The following is a 10,822-nucleotide window of genomic DNA, read 5'->3' as shown; positions in this document are numbered from 1 at the left end:
GAGGCGACAATGGAATGAGTAACTCCAGTGAAAAATCAGGATAACTGGCTGGAGCTTTCTGGGAAGAAATATTTCTGGCGGCCTTAGAAGGAGATTATGACCCGAACGGAATGGCGTTGGAAAAATGAGGCAGCGGGTAATTGAGACATGCGTCTCTAAATTGCAGCGGTGAAAGTTCCACCGCAGTAGTAACCCAAACTAGTCGTGAAACTGGAACTGGAAGAACGTGGACCTCAGCCAACGGTTCAACAGGACGTCTTTTCAAACCCCGGGGTGACCGAGGAGGAACTATGAGAGATCTAGACGTATTGGGGATAACAAGGTATTCCGGAAAAGCCCTGAAGTTGGCTGTTAAGATCAGATCCAAGTAGTTTGGGAATACATTCGAATCGTGCATGGCGGAAGGAGTATTTCCCCCACCCAATTCCAAAGCAGCTTTGTTTATGTTTTTTCTCATGGTCTCAGAGAAGATCTAATCGCCGGAGGATGGCAAGGTAGCTAGGTAGGCAGGTGGCAGTGTTGTGGCCTGTTACTATTTGGAAAGTCCTCGCCGAAAAAATGCGAAGCAATAAGAAAGTACTGCCTCCAAGCAAACTAGCGTAAGGCGAGAATGAATTTCCCGTATTTCCTCGCTCCGAATACTCGCACGCCCATCTTGCAACTTCATTACATATCATATGCACATGACACGCATCTATGATGACCCCGATTCTTTCTCTGATCGTGACGTGAAAAAAGCCGAAGAAAGGGCAACAGTGCTGGAAACTAACAGAAAAGGGTCGATAGACTTATAGATTAATTTCCGGTAGAGATAAACTATGATTTCATGCAGTTTCTCACGGAACATGGCGGATATCGTAAATACTTTTATAGGTTTAAATTGGATAGCGCTCACAGCTGTTCCAGCTGCGGCGGTATTCCGGAGAATCCAGAGCAATTTTTCTTCCATTTCCCAGATCCGCAGAGGAAAGGAAGATACTGGAGGAGACATTGGGAGGAACAGTTACACGGGAATATAATTAGGGCATAGAATTAGGGGGTGGTTTTACCGGGTAAAAATACCATACGCTGGCGCATGTGTAGCAGTGCTTTTTGAAGATGTTCACCTTCGGGGAAAAAAGACGAATCGATTTTATTAAGATTTTGTTTTACACAAGTCGTTCTGCGACTGGGGACCTACTTCGCCCCGGTCGTAGCAATGATTTTTTCTTCATGCGATTGTAAAAATCTTTTGTTGATGCTTCATCTTTATTACGAATATTACGGCATCTTTAGCAAGTTGAAGGACTTCTGCATCTGATTTGATGATTATAGCGGGCGGAATCCTAGATTGCTTCCTGCTTTCAAGTGTTTTAACCATCTTCTTCTTCTTTAACCTTTGCTTCGTTCAGAAGCGCGGTCGGTCTGTCTTGACTGGTTCGATGTTCATACCAATCTTGGCAAGTAAATTCTCGCCAGCACAAATTACATGGCTATACCCTCGAAGGCGCCTTTCTCGCAATTTTGTCTCTATCGGTACAACCGCATATCAAGCGCGGACACCCTCATTTCAGATATATTCGTGGCGTTTCACGCCACTGGTTCAAAGCGACATTTGCGTCCCATTTACGGCAGGGCGCTGTTCATTGTCTTTTATAATCGGCCAACACTCAAAGCCATAGAGGGCGACACTGTGTTAAATTTTAGATTTGAGACGTTCATTGATATGTCGATCATAAAGAATCCCTTCTGTGGAACGCCACTTTATCCAAGTTGCGCTAATGCGTAAAGCAATTACAAAACGTAATTCACCACGATAGCTTTGATTCGAGATATTTAACTCGTTCAGTTTCGGGTAGATCAGTGCCATTGGTTGATTCATGCCAGCCGTAGAAAATTTTATTCAGATTCAATCTGCATGAGCCGATGATTCCATTTCTGAGCAGAGGGCGATGATTCTTACGATGTTTTTCCATGAGTAACAACGCAGCGTGTATTGCGTCAACATTTTTATAGTTTAAAATTTATAGACCAGTAGCTCACTCCAAACTATAATTTTTACTTTTCAGTGTAGGTACATAGTCCGGGAGCAACTTACCCGTTACATCAGTACAAAGCTACCGAAGCTATTGATCTATCAATTTTAGGCTAGACTACAAATAGGAGACAATAGCTAACCTCTTATTTCTATACTTCCAAATTCACGGTTATTTGAACGATGTCGCGAATACGGTTGCGGAGGCTGCGTTCAAAATCTTCATGGTATGAGACGGCAACCGGATATTAGCTCAGGATATCTGCAGACAGTGCCTGCGCTTATCTCTGGCTTTTCCAGGTGGTAGTTCAGCCGGCAGGGCTTCTAAAAATTTCAACTGATGATCTTATGACTCTTCGTCATCAACTAGGCATGCCTTAATATGGAACTCCAGACATACCCGTTTTGCATCGAGGTCCACCAATTTGATATCCCTAAAAGCTATCTGGCGTCCTGACCTACGCCATCGCTCCATCTTAGGCAGGGTCTGCCTCGTCTTCTTTTCTACCATAGATATTACCCTTATAGACTTTCCGGGCGGGATCATCCTCATCCATACGGATTAAGTGACCCGCCCACCGTAACCTATTGAGCCGGATTTTATCCACAACCTGACGGTCATCATATCGCTCATAGTTTCGGCGTTATGTAGGCTATAGAATGGTGCATCCTTATGTAGGGAGCCAAAACTTCTTCCGAGGACTCTTCTGTTAAACGCAATTTTTCTTGCTAAGAACCCAAGGAGAGGCGTCTTCGATGGTATGGTCACGCAATTCGTGCAAACGAGAATTCACTTGCAAAGGTTGGTCTGAACATCGAAGTCGATGGTAAACGACCAAAAGGCAGACCTAAGCAACGGTGGCTTGATACGCTGGATGGGGATTTGAAAGCCTCGAGATTGCACCCAGATCAGGCATTCGATAGAGCCAAATGGCGAAGCCGATCACGACGAGCCGACCCCGCTTGTGAACGGGACAAAGGCTGAAGAAAAAGAAGAAGAAATAGACACTGTTGGCTGCCAACAATCGTGCGTGGATTTCATCATCGTAGCTGTTATCGGTTGTGATTTTCGACCCTAGATAGGAGAAATTATCAACGGTGTTAAAGTTGTATTCTCCTATCCTTATTCTTCTTGTTTGACCAGTGCGGTTTGATGTTGTTGGTTGGATCGTCTTCGGTGCTGACGTTGCCACCATATATTTTGTCTTGCCTGCATTGATGTGCAGCCCAAGATCTCGCGCCAATCGTCGCCTGCTCGATCTGGATGAAGGCAGTTTGTACGTCTCGGGTGGTTCTTCTCATGATGTTGATATCGTCAGCATAGGCTAGTAGTTGGGCTTAAAGAGGATCTTACCTCTTGGATTTGCCTCAGCATCACGGATCATTTTCTCGAGGGCCAGGTTAAAGAGGATGCATGATAGGGCACCCCTTGTCACAGATTGTTATTGATGTCGAATGGTCTCAAGAGCGATCCTGCTGCTTTTATCTGGCCTCGCACATTGGTCAGGGTTAGCCTAGTCAGTCTTATTAGTTTCGTCAGGATACCGAATTCTCCCATGGCCGTGTACAGTTTTTCCCTGGCTATGCTATCATAGGCGGCTTTAACGTGGATGAATAGATGGTGCAACTGTTGTTCATATTCCAACAGTTTTCCATTGTTTGCTGCAGAGAGAAAAATCTGTTACTGATATGCCTGGAGTGAAGCCTCTTTGTTATGGCCCAATGATGTTCTGGGCGTATGGGGCGATCCGACCTAGCAAGATAGCGGAGAATATCTTATAGATGGTACTCAGAAACGTGATACTTGGCCCTTCTTGGTGAGGTTTAAATGATGCTGCCAGCGCTTTGGTTCAATTTCCCTATGGTCGTCTGGGAATGTTCCTTCAACCGTTCCTTTTTCTTCATTTCTTCCTTATTTTTAGTGTCAATGTGTTTTTGTTATTTGGCCAGTTCCGGTTTTTCGCCAGATTGAAGGTTTTTCTGACCACGGTGTTTGCCTTGATGAAATGATTCTTTTATGCTGACATCTGACATCATGCGTGTTAATGATGACTCAATTGAGTTCTTCCGCCGCTTCTTGCAGTTCCACAACTCGTTCTGTGTATTGACATCGCCAAGGAATGTTTATCATGCATCACAAGAGGCTTTCACTCAATCATCTCCATAGATAAAAATCTGGCGATTGTTGGTTCGCCTTTGTTTCTATATTCCTCTAATATAAGGCGAACAGTGAGCACCCTATTCTCTCAATTAAATTTTGTTTTAATCTTTTGGCTTGGCAGGGCTAACTTAGTATACATCAGAGAAAAGAAAAGTTGATATCGGTCCAATGCCCACGCAAAGGTCCTCTTTTTATTTCTTTAAGCTTCATTTCGTTTAGCAGTAGAGTCGGCCTGTTTTGACCGAATTTCCATTTTTATCGGTCATTGGCTTATCTCCTGTGGTATTAAGGGCTATCAATTCACCATGGGAGGTATTCAACTCGACCTCGCTGCTTAGGTTACTCCTAACTATTCAAAATAATTATTGTCCGGACAACAGGATAAACTGCCTTGAGAACTGTAAAAATCGTGAATTTGAAAAACCGTTCGTCAAGTCTTGTTGAAAGGGATCACGCAAGTAAGATTAGGCTACCATGAAGTGGTAGCTGGGCAAAGCGTTTGTTGGGGCTCATTTTGTGGTGGACGGTTTCCGTTGGTGTGGTTCTGGGTTAGCGGAAACCACACAGTCAAACTCCGGTTTCAAAAAATGCTGCAAAATGTGAGGGAAAAATACTTATGGCAATCGGACGCAATTATGTCCTTGGGGTCCAAAATGCTCCTTCAGTTTATGTGAAATCGACAGCCAAAGTACCAAGTTTAATTTAAAAAAAAATATTTATTATATTTTCATATTACAAAATGAGTATTTTCTGGTATTTTTCAAAGTAAATACCCAAAGGACTGGAAATTTTGTTGCAATCTGCGAAGAGATCGAGTCCTTTGCAAACTGACTGACAATATTTACTGTTTGTTGGTTTATCCTTTTCATTTGTTCGTTCCTAATGACTAGCTCTATCTGGAAGGGTAAGGGTAGCGAGTAAAATCTGCGAAATTTTTCCAGCTAGCGCTTTAAAACAACACTAAGTTTGATTTTAGGGGTGGCAAGTAGGTTGGTCCTGGCGTGGAAGGCCTGTATGTGGGGAAGGTGTAGGGAGTTGTGTATCTTGTTGTCGGCGGCGTTGTGACTGGCGGCAGGGTGCGAAGTGGAGTTGGAGGTGGTGGTGGAGGTCGGGTTGTTGGTGGTGGTGGTGGAGGTCTAGTTGTTGGGGGTACATATGACGGTGCCGGAGTGCTTATTGGGATGGTTGGTGGGGGTGTTGGCGGAGGTGTGTATCTGGTGGTTGGGGGAGTGTACCTGGTGGTAGTTGGTGGAGGAGTGTATCTAGTTGTTGTTGGTGGAGGAGTGTACCGAGTTGTTGTTGGTGGAGGAGTGTACCGTGTCGTTGAGGGAGGAATGTATCTTGTAGTTGACGGAGGAATGTACCGAGGAGTAGTTGAAGGCGGGATATATCTCGTTGTCGAGGGGGGTAAGTATTCAGGCGCTGGGGTGCTGATTGGCCGTTTTGTTGTGAAGACGAATGGCGTTGTTGGTGGTGGTGGAGGAAGAGTTGTTGCCCTAGTTGTATACACTTTGGGCAACTGGGTGGTCGTGGATGGTGGCAAGTACTCCAGTTTTGGTGTTGTGTACGTTGGGCGATAGGTAGGGAAAGTTGGTTTTGTAGTGTAAATGAAAGGCGTTGTTGAGACTATTGGGAATCTTGTAGTAGGACGAGCAGTTGTGTATACCTTTGGAGTAGGAGTAGTAGTTGGAGGCAGATATTCAATTCCGGGTGTGCTGTAGGTTGTACGGAACGTAGGTCTTCGGGTAGTTGTGTATGGGGTAGTACGGATGGTTGGGAAGGTTTGCCTTGTCGTATAAATTGCGGTTGTGGGAGGTGGTGGAGGCCGGGTGGTTATCTTTGTAGTGAAAATTCGCGGTGCTTGAGTCGTTGTCCTGGGAGGAAGGTATTCCAAACCAGGCGTAGTGTATGTTGTTCGGATAGTTGGCTTGGTCGTGTACACGAATGGCGTTGGCGTTGGTTTGGGGGTTGTAAACACAAATTGCGTAGTTGGAGGTGGTGGTGGTGGCCTTGTTGTGTAGATTTTCGGAGCTGGAGTAGTTTTAGGAGGTAAGTATTCTAAGCCTGGAGTGCTGTACGTCGTTCTTAGACTTGGTCTTGTTGTATAAACGAATGGGGTAGTGGCTCGTGTTGTGCGAGCGGTTGTGTAAACGTAGGGAGTAGTTGCTCTGGTTGTACGAGGGGTTGTGTATACGTACGGTGTGGTAGAAGGGGATGGTCGTTTCGTTGTGAATACGAACGGAGTTGTAGGAATTGTTGGAGGCCTAGTTGTTGGACGAGCAGTCGTATAGACCCGAGGTGCTGGGGTTGTCGTCACTGGTGGAAGGTACTCTCTTCCAGGAGTACTGAAAGTTGTCCTTCTGGTTGTATATACGTAAGGCGTAGTGGTAGGAGGTGCTCTAGTTGTGGGACGAGTTGTAAAAATGCGCGGCGTCGGTGTTGTAACGGGTGGAATATAGGTTGGCGTTGGAGTAGTTATGCGTCTTGTCGTTGGTGGAAAGGTGTAAGGCGTAGTGAAAGGACGGCGGGTCGTTGATTGTGTAGTATAAATTCGAGGTGGCTGAGTAGAAGGTGGTAGATATTCTACGCCAGGAGTACTATAGGTGGGTCGTCTTGTGGTATATTGGGTAGTTGAAAAAGTTGGTGGTGGGGTGTAGAACGTTGTAGCACGCGTCGTAAAGACCCGAGGAGCTGGGGTGGTAGTTATGCGCCTAGTAGTAGGTGGAAAAGTGTAGGCGGTAGTCGATGGACGTGGTGGAACTGTAGTTTTCGGTGGCAAGTATTCCAAACCTGGGGTACTATAAGTTGTCCTTCTAGTTGTTGTAGGGAATGTGGGTGGCGGAGTATACCTCGTTGTTATTATTCGCGGGATTTGTGTGGTCGTTGTAATTCTCCTAGTTGTGGGCGGGAAAGTATACACAGTTGTTGGTGGTCGTGGTGGGACTGTGGTTTTTGGTGGCAAGTATTCCACGCCGGGGGTGCTGTAAGTTGGTCTACTGGTTGTGGGGAAAGTTGGGGGAGGAGTATATCTTGTCGTTATAATCCGTGGAATTTGTGTCGTCGTTGTAATTCTCCTAGTTGTCGGCGGGAAAGTATAAGGTGTAGTCGAGGGGCGCCTAGTTGTTGGTTGAGTTGTATAAATTTTTGGGGCGGGAGTTGTTGTTCTGGGTGGCAAGTATTCTATGCCGGGAGTACTGTAGGTTGGAATAGTCCGGAAAGTTGTTGGAATTGTAGCACGCGTTGTTCGAATTGTAGGCCTTGGTGTTGTGAAGGTTACACGTGGCGTAGTGTACACATATGGAGTCGTTCGTACTGTTGCAGGGCGCGTTGTGGTCCTAGGCGTGGTGTATGGAGTAGGAGGGAAAGTCTTCAATGTTGGCGGTTGCGTTGGATAGGTGAACGGCTTTGATGGTGTTGGATAAGCATACCCCGTTGTCAGCTTTATTGTTGTCGTTGGTGCCTTAGGTGTAGTATATGGCTTCGGCGTTGTAGGCGGCACAGTTCTTAAAGTTGGTGGAAATGTCCTTGGGGTAGTTGGATAGGTAAATGGAACCGTTGGAGAAGGATAACTATATCCCGTTGTTGGGCGCCTGGTTGTTGTTGTTATAGGTCTATACGTGGTTGTTGTAACAGGCTTATAGGTAGTTGTCACAGGTCTATAAGTTGTGGTAGTTGGCCTGTAAGTCGTAGTGATGGGCCTATAAGTAGATGTAATTGGCCTATAAGTGGTAGTTACTACTGGCGGACGTGTTGTAGGCCTTGCGGTTGTTGTTGGAATAGTTCTGAGGGTAGGCGGAAAAGTTTTTTGTGTAGTTGGGTAAGTAAATGGAACAGTCGGAGTCGGGTAATTATAGCCAGTTGTTGGGCGACGAGTTGTTGTTGGAATTGGCCTTCTGGTCGTTGTTGTAACTGGAGCGCGCGTCGTTGGTCTTGGCGTCGTATAGGTGTATCCCGTAGTTGGAGCGCGATATGTGGTTGTAGGTGCTCTATAAGTCGTTGTTGTAACTGGCCTATATGTAGTTGTGAAGGTCACAGGACGCGAGGTCGTTGTAGTTGGCGCGCGTGTTGTCGGTATCGTTCGCAGCGTTGGCAAAGTGAATGGTACCGATGGGGTTGGGTAATCATATCCTGTCACAACTTTTTGGGTAACGATTGTCGGCCTCGGCGTGGTGTAAACAGTTGTTCTGATTGGAGCTGGAGTTGTCGGATAAGTTGGTTTCGGGGGCAGCGTAAACGGGATCTTTGGAGGGTTATAGAAATAACCCTTGGATTCCGAGAATTCCACATTCTGACTTGGATCCGAATACTGAAATTTGGAGTGTTAAAGCACGTTTTGCATTTTTTTTCTAAGTTAGCTTACCTTAATTTGTCGACTGATTTCATTTTCACTTGGATTGGAGTCCGCAAGGATAAGAGGTATATCTGCCCGACATCCGATAGCGCATAGCAGCGCTAAAAGGAAAGTAGCGCTCCACTGAAATGAAGAGAAAAAAAAGTGAGAATTCTTTGTATTTATTCTTATACTATGTGATTGCCCAATGCATGTTTTAATTGTACCTTGTACCTCAACATTTTAAAATACTGTCAAAATATTATAATATAATATAATAAGTTATTATGCATGTACATTGACATTGGGCTATCCTCTTTATAGAAGGGGTTGTCGCGTTTTTAGATGACGTCAGAACTCTCTGGAATAATAATGAACCAATTTCTATCGATCAGAATGGGAATGAAGCGCAAATAAATTAAAAAGACTAATGTGCCAATTACAATGCTCCGATGGGCCTATATGGTTTCCATCCAAGTAAATCAAACCTTGAATTTGAGAGATGAGACCGATCCTGGTCCTTAAAAGTGAAATGAAAGGTCTGACTTGATTATCGTTTGCTCGACAAAAGTTAAATTATGACCCATCAACACTTTTGTAATACAATCGAATGTGAATGCAGTATGCCGTAGTGTCCTACCAAGGAACTTAGCTTCAGTAAGGCAATGACTAGAAATAGATTATATTCTTGAACTGAATTCTTCGTAACACTTCAGTGCATCCAAATCCTTCCAATCTGTTTAACATTTCTTCTTTCTTCTAGCCAGGTCAGCTCGTTTTGAGCCTTGGCTTGCCGATCGCGTTGTTTCCAGTCACCTCGGTTCAATGTCTGCGCTGCCAGTCCTTTATACGTAATAATGAAGTGCTCTCGATATCGGGTGAGTTCTCTCATTCTCTATTTCAGCTTCACGTCCGGTTTGGAGCTACTCCTTTTCCCCTTTCAATACCCTTTTGAGTATTCTCAAATCGTCTATTCATTGAACGAGCCCAGCCCATTGGAGTTTTCGCAACTTTACCATCCTAGAGGCTTTCAGGATGTCAAATTTAGCGTATAGCTCTCTGTTGTACCTAATTCTCCATCCCTAATCCTTTCAAACTATTTCAAAGATTTTCCCTAACGCGTTCCATTTAAAAGTGTTTGGCAATTTTTCTGCAGCTGTCAAACACTTTTTTCACAGGTAGAAGTTGGTCTATTGCTAAAGGTCCACCTCCGCAATCGCCGTGCTAATCCACTGTGACTTTTTCAGGGTGGAATACTTTGAGCCATTTTGCTTGGATTCTCTCCTCCTTTCCTATTTGGTGTGTAGATATCGCTGCATCAGTCTACTGTAGGGACGACGGTTTGCTTCCAATATCATTTTTACTCTCAACTGTCTGGTGTAGTATTTGGAGGGGAAAGGGTTACATCGATATGTATAAGTAGATGCACCGCCAACACTGATGCCACGGTAGTCTATGCCGGGATCTCTAAATTGAGGAAGCAATGCTCAGATGTTCCTCACGATATACCTCCATGCCGGCAAGGTAATGTTAATTTCAATGACTTTTCGTGACATTGGGTATCAACCGTATCAGACGGTAGTTTGAATATTCGCCGGATTATCTCTCTCATTATTGCTCTTCTTCGGGTTTTTGGAAGTTCTAACCTCGGATTAATTCGCCTTTATTATCTGGTATAGATAGTGTCCGCCGTTTGCTATAATATCTCAGTGAGTTTGGTTCATATGGGGAACTCACCTTCCACCGATCCACGGTGATTTGCAATAATCCCGCGCAAACACGAGCCACTTATGGCAGCAAGGATGTTACTATCGATGCGATGAGCAGGCTGCGATTGTATTTGGGCCCACGATAGTTGGCATAACCCTTATTAGAGATAGCTTTGTTGCCTTCTGCACTGCATAGCCTACGCTCAGCTTGTCGTGGGTCATCTCCGCAGGTATTTAATGGTCAATTTTTGGACGACGTAGATATTGACACTATTGTTTTTCCTACGATAGATTTGTTTATCTCTATTTTATTTTATGTTTTGTTATCGAAATTAAGATAACACCTTAAAATGGATTTCAGGTTTTCATCTGCCTTCCTTCTCAAGGATTATTAATGAAGGAATGAGTTTATAATGTTAATTTTCTACTGTTCGCTTGGCTTACAGATGATCTTATTGGCTTATCCAGGACCGGTATGGAAAATGCATTTAATTGTTTAGAATCCCACCTTATCATTTTCGTAATTCCCAATTCCTGCAAAAATTTAGTGTTAAGACTTTTTCTAACTTTAAATTCCAAATCGTTCCGATTTAAAAATATTAATTCGT

General features: G+C 44.4%; 1 protein-coding gene across 1 annotated transcript in view; it reads right to left on the bottom strand.

Moving 5' to 3' along the window:
* Window positions 1-4,882: 4,882 nt before the first annotated feature.
* LOC119649049 (mucin-2-like) overlaps window positions 4,883-10,822 on the bottom strand; it is a 98,214-nt gene continuing 92,274 nt past the window's right edge. The window contains exons 2-3 of the mRNA XM_038051027.1: window positions 8,536-8,649; window positions 4,883-8,481 (exon numbers count right to left, since the gene is read on the bottom strand). Of these exons, the coding sequence (XP_037906955.1) occupies window positions 5,125-8,481; window positions 8,536-8,649 (3,471 nt within the window). The 3' untranslated portion in view covers window positions 4,883-5,124. The remainder of the gene's footprint in view (window positions 8,482-8,535; window positions 8,650-10,822) is intronic.

The sequence above is a fragment of the Hermetia illucens genome, chromosome 2 (genome assembly GCF_905115235.1).
Source record: "Hermetia illucens chromosome 2, iHerIll2.2.curated.20191125, whole genome shotgun sequence".
NCBI classification, from domain to species: Eukaryota; Metazoa; Arthropoda; class Insecta; order Diptera; family Stratiomyidae; genus Hermetia; species Hermetia illucens.
This window is presented reverse-complemented; position numbering and strand designations above follow the sequence as displayed.